Source organism: Takifugu rubripes, chromosome 19 (assembly GCF_901000725.2).
Source record: "Takifugu rubripes chromosome 19, fTakRub1.2, whole genome shotgun sequence".
Lineage (NCBI taxonomy): Eukaryota > Metazoa > Chordata > Actinopteri > Tetraodontiformes > Tetraodontidae > Takifugu > Takifugu rubripes.
In genome coordinates, this window is record NC_042303.1 from 7850311 (window position 1) to 7873587 (window position 23277).

The 23277-nt window shown below is 43.9% G+C and overlaps 4 protein-coding genes across 8 annotated transcripts; 2 read left to right on the forward strand and 2 right to left on the reverse strand.

Annotated features, from left to right (window-relative positions):
- Nucleotides 1–1255: 1255 nt before the first annotated feature.
- On the reverse strand, nucleotides 1256–4042 carry LOC101067576 (fibroleukin). Its single transcript, XM_011613799.2, has 6 exons — nucleotides 3524–4042; nucleotides 2820–3015; nucleotides 2435–2512; nucleotides 2247–2359; nucleotides 1862–2124; nucleotides 1256–1766 (listed from the first exon to the last, which is right to left on the reverse strand). Exons 1-6 carry the CDS (start codon nucleotides 3800–3802, stop codon nucleotides 1424–1426), a joined length of 1272 nt encoding a protein of 423 aa, XP_011612101.2. The 5' UTR covers nucleotides 3803–4042; the 3' UTR covers nucleotides 1256–1423.
- Nucleotides 4043–5843: 1801 nt separating this feature from the next.
- LOC101061812 (ras-related protein rab7) lies at nucleotides 5844–11471 on the forward strand. 2 transcript variants are annotated; one of them, XM_011613773.2, is made up of 6 exons: nucleotides 5844–6000; nucleotides 8733–8796; nucleotides 9404–9530; nucleotides 9650–9868; nucleotides 9947–10075; nucleotides 10189–11471. In XM_011613773.2, exons 2-6 carry the CDS (start codon nucleotides 8744–8746, stop codon nucleotides 10282–10284), a joined length of 624 nt encoding a protein of 207 aa, XP_011612075.1. In that variant the 5' UTR covers nucleotides 5844–6000; nucleotides 8733–8743; the 3' UTR covers nucleotides 10285–11471. The 2 variants fall into 2 exon arrangements, with proteins under 2 accessions (XP_011612075.1, XP_003973221.1); XM_003973172.3 differs by having other exon boundaries at nucleotides 5851–6200.
- A 357-nt stretch (nucleotides 11472–11828) lies between these two features.
- arpc4 (actin related protein 2/3 complex, subunit 4) lies at nucleotides 11829–13922 on the forward strand. Its single transcript, XM_011613772.2, has 6 exons — nucleotides 11829–11963; nucleotides 12540–12658; nucleotides 12749–12860; nucleotides 12939–13034; nucleotides 13171–13341; nucleotides 13419–13922. Exons 1-6 carry the CDS (start codon nucleotides 11961–11963, stop codon nucleotides 13422–13424), a joined length of 507 nt encoding a protein of 168 aa, XP_011612074.1. The 5' UTR covers nucleotides 11829–11960; the 3' UTR covers nucleotides 13425–13922.
- A 64-nt stretch (nucleotides 13923–13986) lies between these two features.
- pfkfb4b (6-phosphofructo-2-kinase/fructose-2,6-biphosphatase 4b) lies at nucleotides 13987–23131 on the reverse strand. Of its 4 annotated transcripts, XM_003973171.3 has the most exons (14): nucleotides 19167–19385; nucleotides 18267–18383; nucleotides 18087–18183; nucleotides 17886–17952; nucleotides 17737–17811; nucleotides 17608–17664; nucleotides 17332–17453; nucleotides 17045–17252; nucleotides 16821–16967; nucleotides 16629–16733; nucleotides 15940–16069; nucleotides 15795–15857; nucleotides 15653–15717; nucleotides 13987–14846 (listed from the first exon to the last, which is right to left on the reverse strand). In XM_003973171.3, exons 1-14 carry the CDS (start codon nucleotides 19363–19365, stop codon nucleotides 14787–14789), a joined length of 1512 nt encoding a protein of 503 aa, XP_003973220.2. In that variant the 5' UTR covers nucleotides 19366–19385; the 3' UTR covers nucleotides 13987–14786. The 4 variants fall into 4 exon arrangements, with proteins under 4 accessions (XP_003973220.2, XP_029681984.1, XP_029681985.1 ...); XM_029826124.1 differs by lacking the exons at nucleotides 13987–14846; nucleotides 19167–19385 and adding an exon at nucleotides 22990–23131 and having other exon boundaries at nucleotides 14996–15717; XM_029826125.1 differs by lacking the exons at nucleotides 13987–14846; nucleotides 19167–19385 and adding an exon at nucleotides 23011–23047 and having other exon boundaries at nucleotides 14996–15717.
- Nucleotides 23132–23277: the final 146 nt, after the last annotated feature.

The window sequence follows — 23277 nt, forward strand, 5'->3', positions numbered from 1 at the left end:
TGCTTTACATCATTGGTTAATATTAGATGCTTTTTCTCGGCTTATTTCCAACACTGCTAAAAAAGAATTGGACAGACACATATAAACACACACATACACACACAGAGGAAATATGCGGCATTGGAAAAAGTGATTCTGCAAAGTTGAAAAAAATCTATTAAAATTCTCAAGTTTTAAACTACATATTGGAGTTCACTGTGGAAATAGATATAAAAAAGATGCATTGATCATTGTGGGGTGTGTGAGTTTTAGCAACATCAGAAAATCTATTTAAATGTGGCAACATCTTGATCCTTCTGGTTACAGAAAGATATACACACCTGATTACATTAATATGGTTACATTTTAAAGGAAACCTCTGCATTCCTGGAATGTAACCTGATGCCTTGTGATGGTGAAGGTGCATTTATGGGCCAGCTTAATAACAGGGTGGAGGATATCAAAAGTACCTCCGTCATTTGCTGAGAGATCAGACTATGGTCTCTCTGTTGCTACGTCCACATAAATGAAAGACCTTCTTTGAGTTTGATCGCTCCGACCTATTTAATTAGGGTTGTTCTTGCTGTTGTAAAGTACAAACTTGGAGCTTTAACCCTCAACTTGCACGTGTTTGTAGGAAAATACGATTATAATGAACCCGTGTTTTAGCTAGGATTACCTTTTCAATCCACCAACTTCTTTCAATTCTGCTGTGAGCTTTAACTAAATAAAACACATCTGGAGCATAGAAAACAAGCTAACTGCATTCATGTCTAATCTGGCATCTTAATTTACACAAGTCTTTGAGGAAAGACCTTTAAAACAATGTCTAAAAATGTATAATGAGCAGCTGGGCATGTTTGAGGTCAGTTGTGTGTTCAGGTTTAGCAATCAGGGAATTATCTTTGAGGGAACGCTGTCTGATTTATTCCCCACTGTTTTTCCTTTTGTGTAAAGCTGAGGTTTGTTGTACTCGGTACTGATAAAGTTCTGGAACTAAAGCACAGCCAGACGTGTGTTTTGGCATTTCAGATCAAACAATAAAGGATATTTGCACCTTCGTCCGATATGTGGCACACCACGGTGTGAAAGATTGGAATGTCACTTCCTGCCTTCCACTGACCTGCTGCCTTTTGGCATGAAAATAAATGAAGGAGGACGCTTTCTTCACAGTTCCCTTCATGGTTTAGCTTCGTTTTCTGACATTACCAAAATATAAGCTGGGAACTAGTGCCCACATGTAGAGAGCCTGTGAATGGAAGTAATCACCCCAGACAATTTTAATGTTTTAATGCTAATGAAACAAATAACATTTAAAGTCAATTAAATATTTCTTGTACTTCCCCCCCAACATTTATTAATGTCAAAGATATAGTTGCTTTGCAGTTTAAATAACATGGTCCAGATAAAGTTGAGGCAGGCCTGTTGCTAATTATATTCATCTTCAAGAGTTTCCTACAAAGTTCCTGGGTCTTGTCTTCATCTCCACCCTCTTGAAGGAATAGCGTTCTCCAGTTCGCCCATCTGTCAGGATATACCAGGTCCCCCAGTAGATGCCATTAGTCACCCCGCTGTAGCGCCCACGGTAATAACGTCCGTTTGGGTTAGCCGCCAAGCAGGCATCAAACCACCAGCCTGCGCCGTAGTACTGAGCGCAGTTCCCCGTGGCGTAACGGTCGTTGTCTCTGTCCGGGGTGCTGAAGGATCTCCCGTCGTGATTGTAACGCTTGCTGTAACTCAGTGCGTTGCCTGCGTCGCCGGAGTATTCCCGCGCTGTCAGCCGATACCTGAAAGAAACGGCACACTTTGAGGACATGTTGGACTAGATCTGACGGTACAAGTGTGTGCAGTAAGCAGCGCCTGTATCCCTGTGGTGTTTCACCTCTGGGCCTCAGAGGCCACTTTGAAGTTGCTGTACGTAGCGTGGCGCTTCTGCTGGTACCAGTCCTCCAGCTCGATGCGGAGCTGGTGTGGGCCAGTGGAGGTGAGGGCATGGAGCGCCGCGTTCCCCAGCCAGTGCTCTCCCTTTGGACTCCCGAATCCCTCTCTGTATTCCTGCCAGGTCCTGTTGAAATCCAGCAGACCGTCCTGCCGAGTCTGGATCACCGTCCACCCACCACCAGCTGTCTCCATGTCACACTTAGCCTGGGCCAAACGCAACAATAATCCAAAGAATAGACTGTTAATGAGCTACAGACAGCAAGGACGGAACGGTTTCACGGTGGTGGTCCGGCCGGTTTGTGTTCTGTGTGGTTAATCACATTCACCTCCATTGCCGGCCTGCGGAGGTCAGGCTGGATGGTGTAGATTCCATTCTCTTTGATCCCCAGCTTGTAAATCTCTGCACAGTCTTGAGGATGTGACCTCTCCAAAGGAGCGACTGAGAACCACAGAGTCCATTTTTACACATATTAATAAGTCCGCCGACAAGCGGGACCACTGATGGAGGCCTTACCTGTGGGCGGATGCTGCGTGATGCTCTTGAGCAGGAGCAGCAGGTCCTTCTCCCCTTCTCGCCCTACAGCTGCACTCTCTGCCATCTCAGGAAGATCAGGTTTGTCAGTGAGTTTAATGACTCTTTATCAAGAGACCCACGGCCCATTGATGAGCACGTATAGATGGGGGGGTGGGGGTGATGTGTGTGTGTGTGTGGTTCTCATGGTTGTCAGTGTAGGTGAATTCCAATGCGCTCATCTATGACCAACATGTAGCAGAGCCCATTGAGGTTCTGTTTACTATATGTGGGGGAGTGACTGCACACACTTTTTCTATGTGTGTGTGTGTGTGTGTGTGTGTGTGTGTGTGTGTTAGAGGGGTGAAAATAAACAAGTACAACTCACCCAGTCTTTTGGCCATCACCCCCAGGGCCTGGCTGTGGCAGTGGAGGTCACACTCGGTAAGTACAGCTGCCATTAATGCCAGGATGGCTCCTAGAGAGCTGCTCTCCTGGCCAGCGGGGCTCCGCGGGGCCCCTGGGTCCTGGAGGGCGTGCATGCAGCGTTGCAGTTGAACAAGGCGCTCTTTAATGCTCCCGGTCTGCAACGACAGTGTCCACAGGTGGTTCAGGAAGCAGACGGACAGAACCAGACGCATTTGCTGCCATGCCCTCACATCAATCATTATCTCCCGCCCCTTACGCACCTGCTGCTCCATTATCTCACAGCCATATGATGAGGACATGTTTAAAGCGGACCTAATTTTATCCCTTCTTTGATTGTTGTCATTGCTTCACGGCTATTAGGCGGTGCCATGTTTAGAGTGATGACAAGAGAGGACAGGACTCAGGAGAGGACAGAACCTCCCGGCCAGCGACAGCACGCAGGACTCATGTGGCTGCCCTCTGTTTCAGTATTTCTGACTCAAGGCTGAGAAAGATCAGATTACATGTGGCAAGGCTGGCTCTGGTGATGATTGAAAGGTAAGTAGTGTGGAGAGCTTTGATTGATAACCCGGCCAATGATTTATAAATGTCTGTTTGAATACAATCATCCTTCAGATTTACAGAAAAGTCCAGGACAGAGCTGGAAGCTGCAGTCTTGCTTACCTTTGGCTGGACCTGGGGGGGATTGAGCCTGTGCTCCACCCTACGGGGAACATCTGAGATGGCTAAAAGCGCAACCCCCATCCTGCAGGAGGTTGTGCCAGTTTGACCCTCGCAGGCCCTGGTGCCCATTCCCACGCTGCTGCCAGCCTGGATGGGTGCAGCCACCAGACTCTCCCTGCAGGGAGGGTGTGGACAGGCCAGGGATGCACCTGTGGACAGCAAGGCTCCCACATGCAGAGACAGGAGAGGGAGAACTCCCCGGAAATGAAGCGGAATCATGGGAAAATGCAGAAGAGCAGTCTTGTCCTGACCTTTGTTTTAAACTCTTTGCAGTCCACACTTTTTGTCCAGGATGAAGCCTCTTTCCTCTCAGGTCAAACGTGTTTGACAACTCATCAGCTTGTACAGATATTTGAACTTTTGGCCGTTTCTGTCTTCTTTTGTTAAATTATTGTTGTCCTTCTTTTATCCTCTTCTTTCTGCTCCCGCTGTGGCTCCACTCTCAGTTAGTGAGGTCGCTTTGGCTCTGATTCTGAGATAACTGAGGCACTCTTTGCTGTCTGTCACGGACTAATGCACCCACCCCCTGACACCCACACACACACACACACACACACACACACACACACACACACACACACGCACGCACAGATGTCCTACCTCTCATGCTCTCAGACTCCCACACAGCCACACACAGAGTTTACACGCTCAGGTACACTCACACCACTTTAGGCACCTAGAAACTGGCGCGTCGGAAACGAACAGTTGTGGATTATCTCTACACCTTCCTGCGTTTTTGACCGTTGTGTCTTCAGGATAGAGCCACGTCGGTTCCCAGCACAATTCAAACAATCTCCGGCCTCTTACCATCAACATGTTTGTGAAGCTGAAAACGCAACAGATGCTCCAAGCATGCAGTTGTTTCCACCTGCGCGCCATTTTGTAACTCAAGACCTTTTGTGCGGCAGTGTTTGTGTTTACAATCGGAGTTCCAAGGAGGCTGTAAAGACCTTACATTCAATAGGAGCAAGGAATTCCTGTACAAACAGCCAGATTCTATAGAGCCACACTTTCTCTAATACAGAGACCAAACACACATGGTGTCACATAACTGATTAACTTCTCTGGCAGAATTTGATGGTTACAGTGAAAATCTGCAGCCTTTTAAGTGGCGTTGTTATCTTTTAAAATCAAAACCTAATTTCAAAGGTCGGGAAGATAACTTTTGGTTAGTTTTAATTATAAATGAGTAGGGTTAGGGTGAACTCATGTTATCATTGTCTTAAAAAGACACGAGTAAAGAAAAACTGTTGACATAACTGATATGCATAGACTGCAGATCACTCCATTCTCACCTTTTTAACATAAATCTGACATTAGTTGGTTTATGTCACTCAGATTATTTAATACCGCCCTCTAGTGGTGGATCGCACACTCAACTGCATATCATGCACAAACAATTTCCTAAAACTACCGCGCTGTGTACAGAAAACCGTATCCAAATACATTTTAAAAATGATTAAGCTTTATTGCTCATGTTTCAAGTAAAACCTGCAGACACATACAGAGAGAGAGAGAGAGAGAGAGCTGCGTTGTATAACTTGGTCGATCAAAGGTCAAAATTCCTCTGGAATCCAGAACATCGGCGAAATTTAATCATCTGTTCAATCATGTTATAAACTCTTCCGGAAAATTTCATGAAAATCTGTTCATTACTTTTCAAATCAATTTGCTAACACACAAACAAACGCTGGCTATCACACAACGTCCTTGGCAGAGGCAACAAACACACATGGCAGGTACACATTGCAAATGGTGAATTCAGAGTACAGTTTTAGGTTTTGACATGGATGAGAGTAGTTTTGTACATCTCACGATTCAAACAAAACACCTGTTAAATAAGACACCTAAAAACAAAGGAAAAACACACACTTCTTTGATTTTGTTTGATATTCCAAACACAAAGATACATATTTAGGAAGAAATTGTGACTTGATAGAAGAAGACATAACAACTTAAAAAAAATGGGTTGGGCAACTCGTTACTGAGTAAAAATTCTCTAGTCGTCAATGATAACTTGAGATTGTTAAGAGATAGTTAAAAAGACGAGAGATTTTCTCTTAGCTCTCTGATGCTATGATATAACGCTTATTACTAAACAGATATTTCCTCTTGTATTTCGCGTGAGGAAATGATGCTCGTTAAAAAAAGCGATCACATTTAAGAAAAGTGAATTCCACCCGTGATGTAACAAGTGAAATGACATTTAAACTTCTCAGCGGGGAACACGTCGCGAGCGGGTTGGGTTATTGGCGTCTGACGTAGGACGCAGGTGACGTCATGAGGAGGAAGTGAAAGAGGAACAGAGGCTGGAGGAGCGGATAGTTAGCTCGCTTTCAGGGACGCGTTGTAGTAAAGTGCCAAATTTGCACACTGCTTGTTGGTCAGTTGAATCGCCTTCCTTCGCTTCGGCTCGTGTAAGTCTCAACACAAAGGGCCACTGTTGTTTAAGGCTTTTGAAACGGTTGCCAAATCAGCGCAAGCTAGCGAGTTTATTGCCAACAGCTAGTCATCGTAAAGCTACGCCTCGTTAGCTTCTCGCGCTAACTGTCCTGAACAAAAACAGCTATTTAGGGCGCAGTCAAGGGGTCGCAGCTCCACTACTTTCCTCTTCAAAGTAAGTTAATGAACCGACAACGGTCCCGTTGAATGTGATCCATTTGCTTCTTGGCAAATCTCACGGTGTCCTACCAACGCCAGCGCTGGGGCGTCTCATGGTGGTGCAGATGTTTTCCGAGGGGGCTGCTTGACAGGAGCAGGCCGGCCTGTTGTCCCCGGCGTTAGGATGGATGGAGCACCTGGACACCGCCGTTGTTGGCTTTAAGAACATATTCGATGCTATTCGGCCTTTGCGATTGCTTACTATTATGTAGATCGGCGCCTTCAGCCTGGATATCAATGCGGATTGATGACGATGAAGCCAACGTGCTGGTCGGTTTTTGATGTGGGAAAGGATCGGGATTTTGGTTCTTCTGATGGTGTGTTCAGAAACAACACCTCTGCGTTGCCAGGCAGCGTCGCATTGTTTGTCTTTGCTTTCTCTTTCTGTTGTTGGCTGTTGTTCACCCTTTCAGAACACCAGGCATCTCACAGGTTTCATTAAATCTGCCCCCAAAACTTGTTAAAACAAAGAACTCTTTCAGTTGTTGCGCTGGTAATCCGGTTTTAAAAATGCCCAATTTAATTTGTGGCGTTCAGATTATGACGAGTGGTTTGTGATATTATGGGGTTGCTTCGTTTCCAGTTATTTGGAATAACTCAAATTCTATACATCGTGTTGGCGGTGTTTGGACTCAAAGTTGTTCGGAATAGTCATGGTTTTCTTCTCAAACACAAAGACAGAGATCAAGAAGTGCTCATTGGAAGTCAGGTTATGTAACTCCTTTTTTACGACAGCTTAACTTGCTTTATGAAGGGATTATGAGCTGGATCGCTCCTGGCTGCATGACAGTTTTCCAGAAAACATGAAAATATGGACTCTTATTAAGTCTTTCACAGCTGTACTTGGGTCATTTAGTTCCGTTTGTGCGGGCATAATCGTGGTGAGATGATCCTACAGATCGTGTCACCATCCTGCTAATCGAGTTATTCCCGATCAGTCTTGAGAGGAAACATTAGTGGCTTCTGTCAGATGTATTCATGTGATTTGTGACTGAGGTGGCGATGTCAAAGGTCATGAAGCTGAGCTTGGTCCTGTGCTCATGGGACTGAGAGGACCTCTGGGACACGCTTATGCTTCATGCTGTCATCGATACTAATCTGCACCGTGGCCGCGTTTCCAAGCTATATGAATGGAAGCGCCTGTACTGATCCTTTTGAAGTCTAAACGATCTGATGTCACTGTCCGAAGATCAGTATTCACATGTTACACTTTCACTTCTGTGAATAATACAGTTCCGTGTCTTAGAATCTTCATCATTTACAAACATCTGACAGTCTGGTGGTTAAGAATTTCATATACGTGATCTGAGGATTAGGTCTTTTTGTTACGGAACAGTAAAAGTCCGACCGCACGCTTTCAGCCACATTGTGCACGGTTATTTACTCAGCACAGAAACTTTGCAAAGTAGGAGAAGCTTTTGTGTGAGGAGAAGATAGCGGAGCCTCTTTTGAATAAAGAGTTGTTCAGAGTTAGTCTTTTCTGCCCGTGTGTGTGTGTGTGTGTGTGTGTGGTGCACAGATAACTCCTGGGGTTAGGCTGGTATAGGAGATTATACTGTTCTGTGTCATTTTATAATACAAATACATCAGGATGAAGTCCATAATAAATTAATTGAGTCCAGTAAGAGTATTAAAAAATGGCGTCATTGTGTTGGACTTTCAGCTCTCAGAGTTTCCTACGTGACTCCTGGTGCTGATGTTGCACATTATGGGCTAATATTTGACCTCCAACATGGTTCGTCTATGAGGCGGCTCCTCATTGTCCTGCAGGAACCACCGTTGCACCTCGGCAAGTGTTTGCCATCATTAAGAAAAAGTCGGAGGATTAAGTTTCCCAAGTGTTCCTGTAAAGCGTGGGCAAAATGGCAGCATTAAATCCATGTGATATGAAGCCGTGTGTGTCAGCATCGGGCTTTAAGTGTGTTGCACCCTGTCACATCCTGTGCAGTTCAACCTTCGGCTTCCTCAGCTTGGTTGATGTGCTTGAGGAAGCCCTGTTGCAGTTGAAGATTTCTAAATCACGTCGGTTTGAAAGAGACACGGAAGCGTTTTCTCCCCCAGAATGATCTTAGATCTGGTCTTTGTTATCCAGGTGACTCCAGTAAACCTATATATAAAAAAACATTCCCTTTAAACTTATATTTCTGGTGCAGTTGTAAGCTCTGGCCGTGTTCACGTGCACTGATTTCTGCTCTCGAGGTGCTCGGCAACACTGTCAAAAATAGACTGCGTGGTTCTTAAAGGCGCGAGTCCTTCAGGACGTGACTTCCTGTGGTGTCTGAGCACAAAAGAAAGAATGATGTGTTCCTCGTGATTCGGTCAACAGCTTAGAAATCACATGACGCGTGTGTGGCCCTGGGAGCTGATTGGTCCAGTTCCCTGCGCAGACGTGCAGTAAAGTTTGGTGGAACGGTTTATGTATTTTAATGACACAGTGTCTGTTAGAGATGCATCCCTGTCTGAACATCTGTCCCTTGTCTTCCTCCAGCCTGCAGTAAGATGACTTCCAGGAAGAAAGTGCTCTTGAAAGTCATCATCTTGGGAGATTCCGGGTGAGTCAAGTCACTGATCGTTTTCCCCTCCAGTGCCCCAAACCAGTATAGCAAGAAAGAAAGTTGGCCCAGTGAGGTCACATGTCAGGATTTAATTTATGACAGTCACACAACGTCCAACATGATTAGCAGCACGAAAAGGAGTGTTTGTAAAAGGTTTTTGCTTATGAGATGATTCATTCAGGACAACGTTGCTTTGTGTTTAGTGTTTTTTTCCCCTGCGCGCATCATTATATGTTAGCATCGGCAGCTTTTTAGCGTCTCTTCAGCTGCCATTGCTTCAGCAGTAATCACACACGTGACTAAAAGGGGAGCTATTGTTTCAGAGTTTGTCCGGGGTTTGTGGAATGTATACACATGGATCCGTTTGGTAGTGAAAGAGTTGCCCTGTTGGGCCGGAGGTGAGGAGGTTCCTAATGCTGACCGGCCTCTCTTCTGGTCCTGGAGGCCCTGAGCCAAGTCGGCACTGCGTTGTCGGTTTGCATCGGCAAATAAATGCTGTGTTCAGATGCTGAGGTGGTTGAAATGATCTCCTGGATGCATAACCTTAAATGTGTTCAGAGATCCAGATTTATTCCTGTTTCTTCTTGGTCGTTTCTCGTGTCAGTGTTGGGAAGACCTCCCTCATGAACCAGTATGTGAACAAGAAGTTTAGCAACCAGTACAAAGCAACAATAGGAGCTGATTTCCTCACAAAGGAGGTCATGGTGGACGACCGTCTCGTTACAATGCAGGTAAGAAGCTCCTAAAACCAGAGCGGTTACATCTTTGGGCTTCTCGGCTGGGAAACAAATGCTCCAGGTAGTTCCAGGCGCGCTCTTCGATGTCCTGTAACGTTCTCTGCTGCTTGTAGATCTGGGACACGGCCGGCCAGGAGAGGTTCCAGTCTCTGGGCGTGGCGTTCTACCGTGGAGCCGACTGCTGCGTCCTGGTGTTTGACGTGACCGCGCCCAACACTTTCAAGACGCTTGACAGCTGGAGGGATGAGTTTCTGATCCAGGCCAGCCCTCGAGATCCTGAGAACTTCCCCTTCGTGGTGCTAGGCAACAAGATTGACTTGGAGAACAGACAGGTCAGCATCGGTCAGGTGATGAGGTCTTTAACTACAGCGCAACGGCTCAGGTGAATGATTTGCTCCTCTTCCTCACAGGTAACCACCAAAAGGGCTCAGGCTTGGTGTCAGAGTAAGAACAACATCCCATACTTTGAGACCAGTGCCAAAGAAGCCATCAACGTAGAACAGGCATTCCAGACGATTGCACGCAACGCCCTAAAACAAGTGAGCAATGCTCGCAATGTTCTTCTTTGCGAGGAGCGACGGCTAAACACTATAAAAACGAGGGTTCTTCACTTCCTGTTTGTCATTGTTGTCACTCTTTTTGTGACTTCCAGGAGACGGAGGTGGAGCTGTACAATGAATTCCCAGAGCCCATAAAACTGGATCGGAACGATAGAGCTAAGGCTTCAGCAGAAAGCTGCAGCTGCTGAGGGACAACCTGCCCCCCCCCCCCCTTGGCTTTCTGAGACACCCTGTCACTGGTTACATCACCTGCACGGCGCTCCCAGGAAATGGACTCTGCCTACTGGTCTTCCTTCTTTTCACTCTTTCCTCCATTCACACCACCCCATCACTGCGTGCGCCACACTCGGATGAGCCCCCCCTAATTAATACACACCACACGCTAGCGTACCACCATAAAATACGCTAACAAATCCAGTGCTCGAGGATCACGAATGACCTTGCACCCTTCTCACTTGTCGATAAATGATCTCCCCCCTACTAGTCGTCGTTCTCTCCCCCCCCCCCCCACATGTGGCTTCTCCTCACAGGGTCGGACCGGCTGCTTCTCTGCCATGTGAGGTCGTGTCGGCTATCGCCAGCATCCATCTTAATCTTCTGATTTATTTTTTTTTGCCTTTTTTGTGCTTCTCTGTCAAGAAACAACCGAGTTAAACTCCACGAGTACACAGGTGTTGTTTGGTTGATGGTGTTTGTAATGCCAATCTGAAACACATAGTTGTTTTTGCACTTTTTTAAATTGTTTTTGCCTTTAAATATCAGAGAGCAATGTCTGATTTTGGGCAACATATAGTGTTTTTCTCCCCCTGTTGAATATGCCCTAAGAATCCGGTGAACCATTTACTGATTGTACTGCCTTCTTTAGTGGGGAAATTGGCATTGCAGCTGAAACTTTCTCATCTAGCAATTAAGAAAAAGCTAATAACGCAGTCGGAGTGTAAATCACACATTGATTGATATATTAATATTTGTCTTTTATTTAACATTTCTTGTACTGCTAATGTTATTGCTGTATATGTTGCATCAGTCATACATCTTTCCATGCTTTAGTCTTCAGCGCCTCACCAACAGCATACGCATCTTTCTGTCATGTCTTTGTTATCGCTGTTCTCTCTATCTGCTTGTAGCTCAGGTCGGCTAAGTACTTAATATTTTTAACAGATTGTGTACTACAGTGTATAAATGGTAAATGACTGATGGATCAAACTGAAATGAATGGTTTCTCTTTCCATTTAAAGAAAAAGTTCAAATTTATTCCCTGATATTACTCTTTCTCCCTGTAAAAAAAGAAAAAAATAAGAAAAATCAATGCGATGCCAATGATGCTGTCAAAAAAAAATCGAGATGTCGGATAATAAAAACTCTTGAATATACAGATAGTTGAACCCTTTTTTAAAATTAATTATTTGTCATTTTTACTCATGTTTTAGTCCGTGTGAGCTCAAATATGTAAAAGATAAACACTTTAAGTGTTGCATATATCTATTGTCGATTCTCTCAATTTAACATGTATAATAGTGTAAAAGTTGATCTAATTTTTATTTAAGTAATTTTAAAAATATATGGGGCTTATGGACTATGTTTTCAAAAAATGTTTTTTCTTTTAAAAGTGAGATAAAGAAAAAACAGGAATTACAAATTGAAGGATTTGTATGTATATTTTAAAATAATACAAACAGCAGTAAAATTTACCAATATTAAATTTTTTTAAACTAAATAGCATAAATTCCCACTGGATTGGAGTTGAACCCCTTTACAAACGGAAGGGGGCGGCAGAGCAACGCGACGGAGAACAGCTACCCTAAAATACCAACGAAGGAGAAGAGGTTACTTCCGCCTATACCTGCCTCCCATCATACAGAAAATGGTAAGAGAAATCATCCATATATGTTGATTAAAAGGTGCAAATGTTGCGGTCACAATTATTGTGCTTAGTCAGTATTGCGTCTTAACCTGTTGTGACGAATATCGATGGCTAAGGAGGCGTTTTTCACGTTTTAAAATATGCTAGCTAGCTGAGTATTAGCTCAGAGGCTAATTTTAGCTGCTCGCTTTAGTAAAAAAAAAAAAAAATCCTGCAAAATAGAATGACACTGGTCATAGTGTTTTTAGTGGATGGGGTGAGTTGAATGTAGATTAACTAAACTAATTTAGACGGAGACTTGCAATATTATAGAGTAGATGACACATCTGGTTGACCTACTGATCTACCTATTAGTGAGGCATATATTGTTGTCGTCGACATGATGTTATCACCCCGAGTCATATTAGAGATTTTAATAAAGTTGCTATAGACCACAACGACTTATTTTTGTAGCTATATCATAATCAACGACTCATCACATTACCAAGCGACCAGGTGTTGTTTGAAACTGAAAATGTTACCAATCACTTGCACATTCTGATATGCTGTTGTTATATCTTCTTCCGTGACCCCCCTCAGACAGCCACCTTACGCCCATATCTCAATGCGGTGCGTGCGACCCTGCAGGCCGCCCTCTGCCTGGAGAACTTCTCCTCCCAAGTTGTGGAGAGACACAACAAGCCAGAGGTGGAAGTAAGGTGAGGCACTGGAGCAATGAGAGTTTAACCTCAGCAGTGCATGAAGTTATAGATGGATTAAAGGTTGTGGGTTATTTCTTTTATTTTTAGGAGTAGTAAAGAGCTTCTCCTCCAACCTGTGATTATCAGCCGTAACGACAAAGAGAAAGTTCTGATCGAGGGCTCCATCAACTCTGTCCGAGTCAGCATTGCTGTGAAGCAGGTCAGTGCATCGTTCAGTCTAACCTCTGAGCGCCGAGTGCACTTACAGTGGCTGTAATGCTGACTTTTGCTTTTACAGGCAGATGAGATTGAAAAGATTCTGTGTCATAAATTCATGCGCTTCATGATGATGAGGGCTGAGAATTTCTTCATCTTGAGAAGGAAACCAGTAGAGGTAAGAGCAGTGGCCGTTGAGTCATTCATAGGTGTCTCACTGGCCTCGTGCTAGTGGATCTTGCCTAAATGCAGATGTTCTCTGTCATCTGTCTGTCACAGATCCACACTTTGACTTCCAAACTCTCCTTTTTCAGGGCTTTGACATCAGTTTTTTGATCACCAACTTCCACACGGAGCAGATGTACAAACACAAATTGGTGGACTTTGTCATTCACTTTATGGAAGAAATCGACAAGGAGATCAGTGAAATGAAGCTGTCGGTCAATGCCAGGGCTCGCATCGTCGCCGAGGAGTTCCTCAAAAACGTAAGTTGTTTGTCTCTGAGTTTTGTTTCTATCATCTGAATTTATGTTGATCTTTGTTGATACTTTTTGTCTTGCAGTTCTGAGAGACTGAAAACCACCTTCTTTCCTGTTTCCATCGCGTCCCAAAGTGCGAAGCGTCACATTGCAGGGCAGAAAGGAGACAAATATGACCAGACGAGAGAAGCTGAGACACGGAGGCTGTACATCAAAGATGTACTGGGTCAAACAGTTTTGTTTTTTAACCTTAAAACAGGCCCCTGCTTAAAAATATCAATGTTTGTACATCATTGTAACCACACCAGGTGTTGTCTTCTGCCTTTTGAACATCAGCAGACATTAAAGGCAGGTCCTTCTAGTCATGTGATCAAGATTAATGAGCACATGGGAAAATAGATTTTTGTTTGAATAATAAAATGTTTTTTAATATATATTATATGCACATGGATTTAATTTTTCTGTATTGTCTTAAGACTTTAAACCACGAGGGCCATAAATTGGTGCACATCTCTTGTCACAAATGCAGAATCGGCCCTGTTGTAAAAAAAAAAAAAAAGAAATGATTCAAATAAACATACCGACAGTGAAGTGTTTTGAGTTTGGATTGTTCTGGAACGATGAGACACAAACAGCAGCTCTGTCTTAAGCCCAGATATTAACAGTTTATTCAGAATGACGGTGACAAACGACCCACTGAGATGTCAAATTAGTTATTGACAGTGATTATTGAAGTCATATTGATATAGAGACAAGCTCACAAGACAAGACACTCTCCACAACACACATGGTACCTTTATGCACACACAGACATTCGTGTGATGTCATTCTTCTCAAAGTAGATGATCACAACTAAAGATTGTCATGGCAACCGAAGGACCGCGACATGGGCCAGATCCCTTTAATGTCATAAGCACAGGATAAGTGCCACAAATTATAAAGTGCATCTTTCACACACAAACCCTTTTTAAAAAAAACAAAAGAAAAAAACTTTACAAAGATAGCCTGGAATGTTCAGGGGATATTTACTCAAGAGAAACATCATTTTTACAACTAAGCGAACCTTTCACAGTCAGACGTTGAGGGTTTATTTTAAAAAACCCTCCTCACTTGAGTTTCATACAATAGCACCATTTTCTGATAAACCAAAGCAAATGGCAGTATTCACAGGAAACACTGTAATATACAGTAGATAAATGTAGAGGGGCAAAAATGCTGATTAGGAGATTACTGCGACAGACACATTTACACGTTCTTTCCTTTTCCTTTAGATCTGCTGAGGTACAGCAGCAGTAAAGTTCATAGAACACTGGTAAAAAAAAGAGTGTTATAGTCAGCAAAAGTGCTTTACAGTCCGAGACATCAACCACATCAGGGAGGCAACTGTCATGGCAGAGGAGGGAGTCCAGACAGGAAGGTTGATGGGGCCTTATGAAACAGGAAGTGAGGTTTTAAAAGTGAGCCGGGACGGTCTTCAGGGCGGCTTCCGTGCTGCGTTCCACATCGACGTTCTGAAACGGTGACAGGAAGAGGCCGAGTTATCAATCCATGACTCAGCAATCAGAGTCACAAGATTTCAGTTTGAACCTCTCATTTGAAGTGAGGAACAATTCATGAGCTCAGGATTCGAAAGGATGCTTTTAAAATAAAAGTCTTAAAATATTGTGATGATTTGTATAAAAGCTGTTTATTCAAACACCACGAAACGGGACAAATGAGTGATTTAGCAGCAATTGTGAAAGAAAAGCATCAATTGTTTCCAATTTGAACTTTTATAGTGACATTTTGTGACCTGCTGCACCGTGATTTGGCAGGGTTTTATTACTGGCTGAAGCAGATCAACCAAACACATTATATTTAAAAAGAAAATCCTGAATGAATCATTTAGCACTGTTTAAAGATAGCATCTCATTTGTCTTTTGAAAGTATAAAAAACAAGGAGTATTTTTAACAAATCACCTAACAAATAAGCCTCAAAAAATATATGAATGTTATTGTAAAACAATGACAATATCTATAGTTTTTTCATCAGTCATAATTATTTCACACGTGTGCAAAAGGGATGCAAAGTAAAAATCACACAACTATTAAGTAATTCAGAAATTGGACTGTAACACTCAGAATACTGAAATTAATTTTTTTTTTAAATAACAGGAGGATGTAAGGGAAGCCTGAAGGCCAAATTAGACAGGTTAAAACGTTTCAGTCCAGATATGGAGGTAGAGGAGCGGAACAGCGAGGAAGACTACAGCGTCTGCTGATACACGCTGCAAGTGTCTGTTCGGTTGGCGTTTCTGAGGCCAGCTGTCATACCTACCTCTGGTCTGTCTCTCTGTGTGTTGACTGAGTCCACGCCTAAATAGACGGACTCCACTTTACAACCTGGGACAAAAACACAAACGGTTAAAAGAGAGTAAACTTCAAAGGGCGAACCTGCCAAGCAGGCCTGAAACACTCACCGTAAGCCACGGGGGTCAACTTCAGCACAGTATGTAAAGGACACTTAATGTAAGGCAATTCTTCTGTGGAGAGCAGAGACAGAACATTAATCCCAGGCTTTGTTTGTCCTGTCTGAAACCGTCACACTCCTGTAGTTCTTAATACCTGCTGTCTTGTCCAGGAAGTAGGCCAGAAAACAGCGCATGACGGCCTGGTGACAGATGACCAGAACGTTCTCCTGCCGCTCCAGCTCCATCAGCACGGGCTCCAGTCGCTGCACCAGGTCTTCGTAGGACTGGACGGAGAAACACATGCTTACCCTGATAGCACACCAGACACATTTGGGCAGCGCTTGCACTCAAGAGATAACCGTGGAGACGATTTCCATTTAAATCATTGTGTTTGTGCACGCCGGCTGAAGCTGTGGTCCGACTCCACCACAAACGAGCCCTTTGAAAAAGTACACAACACTTCTATTTTTAGAGCAACGCAGCGCTTTAGCAGGGTGCAGGAGAGACAGTCGGGTGCAACGAGAAAAGGAAACCTCCACAAAAAACTACAAACACAATAAATAATCAAGCGATTCCGTATTTCAGTGAAAGAACATAGAGGTGTACGCTCCTCCTCTGGATGGGAAGTAGTCTAAATTGAGCAATTGTTTTGCTGCCTGTCAGAGCCGCACCCTGCTGCGCACTGACGGTGTATTTTGCTGGAGGGTGGCGCAGGCATGCAGCAAAACTGTTCTGCAATGCAACGCATCTGCTGTCTTATCAGGGTGAGCTCTGTTTATCAGATTACAGTCAAACACTGGGCTGGACCCATCCCCACTCCCTGTTCTTGTGAATAAATCTCACCTCCCCTTTCGGGTAGCGGTAACGGTACTTGTCCTGGTCTCTTAGCGCAAACTCCAGCGGGAAATGCTCCTGGATCTCTTCGTACATCATTTCCTCGCAGACGCCCTTTATGCAGATGTGAGGAGAAGAATTCAGCCTGAGCACAAATTCTAAATAGGTTTCATTCAGAGATGGAGGCAGGGATCCACCTACAGCATCTATTTCATTGAGAGATTTCCACTGCTCGTACCGCACCCCCAGGCACTCCGCCGTCTGGATGGTTCTCTTCATCTGGCTTGTCCACACTTTCAAATCTCTGATGTTCTGCTCCTGGATGAATTTCCTCAGACTTTTGGCAAACTGGAAAGAGGGAGAGAGAAAACAATGAGAACGGAATCGTTTGAATCTCCGCACGACTCGAACGGTCAAACGAACACCTCTTTTCCTCTGGAAGACAAGCCTGAATCTCCTCCGATCCGCCCCTTGATGTTGAGGTCGCTCTCACCATGGCGACACAGGTAGATGGAACGCGGCGTGATGTGGATGTTCATCAGGTAGTAGACGATTCGGCTCTGGATGTGATCGAGGACGCGGTTGACCAGGTAGCGACGGCCCACGTCCATGATCTTTATGTAGGACAGATCCCTGGAAACAACAGGAAACAAGACAAGGAATTCCCGGCAGATGTTTGTTGGTTTTGATGGAAGTCTTGTTGTCTCCTCACCTGTCCAGAACCTCATCCAGAGGCTGGTAGGAAGACTCGTAACACTTGATCCTCTTCATGAAGTCCTCGATGGCCTCCTCTGAGTTACAGTGGATGTAGTCTGGGTTCCCCAGCTTCACTTGCTGTATGGAGGAAAAGACACATTTCTATTTACACTTTAAAATGTCTTGTCTCGAAAACTTTCAAGACATTAACTGTTTGCATTTTACCACATAATTAGCATATGTGGTTCACGTGTTCCTCTATTAATTCTGGAAATAGGAGCACCAGACTTACAAGTATATTTTGCGCCACAACATCTGGATCCTCACACACAGACTCCACAAAAAACACCTGCAAAGACACAACAGCAGAGTCAGGTTGGAGGCTGACCGGCAGAATCCTGTCCTGCTCAGCAATCAGCACCTTGAAGCCATTCTGTTCCGCAAACTTGACAATGGTCCCCCTTCTTTCTCTGGTTGTGTTTGTGGCGTCAAAGACCTGAAACAGCAGGAAAACCAGCTCTTTATCAGCCCCACAGTTATGGCTGCTGTGCTGAGCTGCCAAGGACTCACCGCCACCTGACCTCCTTCCACACTGAGGTACTGGCGGACGTCGTTCAGCGCTGCCATGGCGCACTGACTGCAGAAACAAAATCAGCACATCGGCATTCATCAGTCTTGTGAGTAAATTCTGATCTGCAGTAATCAACTTATTGGCTGTTTATTGGAAACGCCTGCAGAGGCCAACCTGCCATTGATCTTTTGTTTACTCACCGTCTGATTTTTAGCCCTTCTTCATTATCAGGACGGAAAAACTCAAATGACTTGTAGATCTTCAGACATTCCCTCCGATACTCGCCAACATTGAACTCTGTGAGAGAGGTTTTTATATCCATCTATGTAAATCTGTTTTTAAATACACAAATATGTTTACTTTCAGGCTGCAGCCAGTACCTTTTGTTGGCACACCTATCCAGTTTAGGTAACGAGTGAGCTTCTTTGAAATGTATGTCTTCCCTCGGGCTGGAAGTCCGACTGTCACAATCAGAGTCGGACAGTTTGTCATGCAGACTGAGAGAGGGAGAGAGGGAGAGAGGGAGAGACGATTATTAGTCTCACATGAGACTTTTTCACAAAACATCTGAACAGCGCTGAGGCAGCGTGTTACAAACATGACCAAACCATCGGCAGCAGCGGCAGCAAAGGGTGGCTGGGACGATAGGCAAAATGCTAATAGTGAAATAGTCCTCACTCTGGACAGATGTGGGTAACTAATTCCTTTTCTATGCACGCAACTAACTTTGTTAAAGCTACACTGCTTTGACATTTATTTCACATTCCAGCCTTTACCACACTTTTTTTTAAAAAACTTTCTCTGCATAATTCAATATGTTTTTTAAATTATTTCCAGTATAGTATATATATATATATAGTTATTATTATATACTATTATATAATATTATTGTTGTTGTTTGGTTGTATATTGTGAAGGTTATGTTCTTACTGTGAGATTTGGATTTTATTTGTAGTGTTGTGGAGACAGATGGAGATGCAGATTATACTAAAGCTGCAGCAGAACTTGACTCAGCAAAACCACGCAGAACTGCAGATAACAAACAACTACACTCGAAAACCACGACAGATGCTTCGATTACTCCTCCAGGTTAATGTTACATTTAATGTTGCCTGTTTTTTTTTTTTTATCGTGCTCAATGCATAAAATCTAAAATAAAATTTAACATCTAAATCTTCAAAAGCAGATCGGGCTCAGGATTGACAGCTTTGATTGAGACACCGGATCAATAACAGACATCGCCTCTCCGCCCCGCTGTTTGCCGGCCGGCGGCATCTTACCGCGTCTCTGGGAGATGTGGCCGTTTTTAAACGGCATCCAAATCTTCTTGAGGGGGTTTTGAGTGAGCTCCCGCGGGTAAGGATCCAGAATGAACTCATCGTTGTCTAACATGATGGACGTGTTAAATTCAGAGTTTGGGACACTGTTGTCCGCTCCTGACAGCCTGTTTCTACAGTCTGCAGAGGAGGAGGGGGTCATTTATCTGCAGAGAAACAGCGGTGCGGGGCTACCGTAATGGCTACAGCAGGAGCGCAACACCGAGCGTCTAAACAAGATGAGTATACAACGTTCATTTAATATGTTTACGTGTTCCCAAATACGTACATTTTTCTGACTTTAGTTTCTTAATTTATTTACCTGTGGGCAGCCCGAGTTTTCCCTCGAGATTCAAATGATTAATAGACTAATTATTAGACTAATAATAATAACCCAAACTTCGTGGTTTCGTAACTTTATTAAATATTAAAGGCTTGAAGTGAATGAAAGCAGTTGAATTAATGAGCACAAACGTGATATATAAAAACTATGTAAAGACTTTCCTTTGTCAATGATATAGAGATAAAAACCAATAAATCTGTATTAATAGTTATAAACGCGAAATCGTGTTCTTTAAGACATTTTACCAGCAGTTTTCGCCGGATCAAAGTCCATTTAAACAATTTATATTGAAAACAAAGGATCATAACAAGAAAATGACACCGTAATGACGCTGAAAATGAGCAGAAAAGGAGGCAGAAAAACAAGCGCTAGGACGTTCGCATGAAGCCCTCATGGGCAGAGTGTGCGTCTGAGCTGTCCACCAATCAGAGAAGGAGACACAAATCCATCCACCAATCAGAGACCCGGGCTCGGAGTTAGGAGCGCGTGTGGGGAAGTGAATTCGCAGATTGTAGAGGGGGGGAAAAGGGGAAAAAGTAACAAAATTTAAACGAGTCACGAGTCAGCTCGAGGCCAGTCAGAACAGGATATGCTTAGTATGAACCTTTGCGTTAACAACAACGCACGTGACCGCAGGAGAAAAAATGTTTAGGAGGTAAAAGAGAACGAAAATAAAATACACTTAGCCTCGTTGTTGGCTAATGTATATTTATAACAAACGACAACAAAGAAACACGAGGATGATCAACAGAGAATTCAAACTACGATATGATAACAAATTTTTAAAAAAGCCCCATGATAAACAAAAAAGCTTGAAATGGCAACAACTGGATATAAATTTAATGGGTAGAGAATAAATCAAAATTCTGCTGATCCAAAAAAGTCACGAAACACATTATTACTTGATACTAATTAATCAACTTTATACTGGCTCGTAAATCCTGATGTGATGTAGTCCATACTTTATGTTGTAGTGTTGGTGCTATACCACTAGGTGGCACTGTGGCAACTATTGGAATAGAAACTGTTCAGAGCCCGAGTGTTGCTACAATTAAACCTGGTCTTCTAATTAACTGTGTGCACTTCAGCGGTCAGAGGTCATTTCTGGTAGTGACAGTCAGCAGGTTAGCAGGACTAATCCCATCAGCAATACGCTCTAATCCCATGAACACACTTGTTTCCAGCCAAAACAAATACATGAGTAGAGTAGGAAGGAAGGAGTTCAGTGCCAGGTGGTGACTGGCAATAAATTTCACAGTTAAAACTCTTAATATTAAACATTAAAGAAACCAAAAACAGATATTGCTGTAAATTAATGGTGTGTAAAACGGAATGTAATCTGACATGAGATAATGTAAAAGCTGCCTTATAAATCCGCTATTCAACTAGCATTTACAAAATTTCCAAATTTTCCAGCTTGCTTGTTTACAGTCCGGGAATACTGAAGGCAATTATCTACATGACAACTAGGCCAGTTTATACAGTGCTTCTGATGACTGTGCTGCGGTTGTTTTTCCTGTGGAGATGTCAACATTATGACTGCTGCGGCTCACATTCACGTCACCGTCGCCATCAAGAAAATACAACAATAAATCCTGGCTTAAGAATAACAATAATAATAATAAAACCATGTAAAGTAAGAGAGGATTTCAGACACTCCGTCCGTATTAGACTTTCCTGTGAAGGTGACGATGCATTGACCTCTTTCAATTGATGTCATTTAAACCCACAACAAATAAACATTGTATTTGTGGGAACATGCTGGCGTGCCTGACTTGTCTCCGTCGCTGCAGCAAATTATCCACCGATTGCTCAATGCTAGCCTCAGGAGGGCCTTTACTCATTTCTTCCAGTATTTTACTGCAAAACTATTACCGGTATTTGACTCAATGCAACCCAGCCGTCAGGAACAAAAACAGCAAAAAAAATAATAAATCCCCCCAAAACAGACAGACACGCTTTTGTTTTGGCATTGCATAAACATCATTGACGTGCTGCAAAACAAATCAAATCCTGAATTCAAAAATGAAGACACGGTGCTGTCAGCCCCTTCCACTGAGCAGCCGCTGCAGCCTCCATGCTGCACAGCACACATGTAGGCTGCAGCTGTAAGCTATAATGAGATTCTGAGCGAGCGGGTGAACTTTCCCCTAGATAGAGAGCAGACGGAGGGAGGGAGGAGAGCTGCAGGCGAGGAGGAGGAGGAGGAAACATGGCAACATTGCTATTACGTAGGATTGTAAAAAAACACAATATAATGGGAGAAGCAGAGGGCAATAAACTCTTGTGTGCACACAGCTCTTGTGATTTTAAGCATGTGACCTTAAATCCTTTTGGTTTTTCGCGGACAGGCAGCATTTTACCGCAGCAGAAGCAGCTAACAGCCTCTACCGTTGCATGTCAGTTTCTACATGATCCTAATATTGACCCTTTAAGGCTGAAGCTCTAGCCTTTGTATGACGATATTCCAGTTTTTCTGCTTTGCCCCACCTCTTTGCAGAGTCTCCCTCACTGACACAATCTGTGTTCATCCCTCATAGATCTGCCACTTCAGCTCTGACTGCAGGCATTTAAATCACCATATTTGTACACCATGAGAGAGGATGAAGACAATGCTCCCTGGGGCAGCTTGTAGAGTATCAACTCCATGCATGTATCTTTCAGTGCAACTACGAAGTATCAGACCAAGCTGCAACCATGGAATAGTTATGTAATAACCTGCTTACAAATAGCGAGTCAGTGCTGACGAAGGGCAAAGAAAACTTATAAACTGAAATTGAAACAGCATTCACGTGCACTTTATACCGAGCAGCACCTGTCAGAGCTGGATTTTGGATTTGAATTAATTGTCCAGACTCTTCTCAATCTGTCCCCTCCATCTGTGTCCGCAGTTATCCCTCACTTTGGAAACAAAGATCAGAGTAAAAAGCACATGTGATGAATCTCAGTTGAAAGCCATTTGAAAGCAGACGACATCCCAAGATGTCATCTACGCTGCTACTGTGTTTTCGTTTCATGCTAGCAGTGAACTTAATACACGTTATAATACGCGTCTGGTTTGCAAATCCATGTAAACAGTCACTTCTGGATGTCACCGTGCACGACAGCGAGCTGACTGCTAGCTAACTGATGGAGCTTTCAGGCTGGAGGACACGACCAACCGAGTCAATCATATTTTTCACAAACTGTCAAAGTTATTCGCCCATAAACGGAGGGCTAACTGCATGGACCCCATGCCTTTTGAACCACTGTACACCCCCAATCGTGTCCCCCCTTCTCGCGGTAAAAAGACCTGTCAGATCCGAACATGCCTACGTGACACGGACTTGTTTACTTGGTCCGCCTGCTAGCACAGCTGCGCTACAGCGCTCACTGCGCACAATGTTTACGGACGAAGACGGGCTGAATCAGGAAAGGACAGAAAGCGACAGTGCTGCGTCTCACCCGCTGTGTTCGGCGTGTTACCCGGGCGGTAGGAGCCCCTCATGGTGGCGGTTGGGAGCCTTTTCTTCCCAGCGCGGAGTGTTGAGCGTCTCCTGCGGCTCAGGCAGCAATGAATGGAGGGGAGAGCCTCCGCGTGCTCAGGACGGACAGCGCGCGCACACGCACATCCGCTTATTATTGTTGACATGGAAACCATCATCGAAGCAGTCACACCGTGTTGCCTCTGATAGCATAACATAAAGAGGACAGGCATTTAAGGGATAGGACAAATGTTGGCAACACAATATG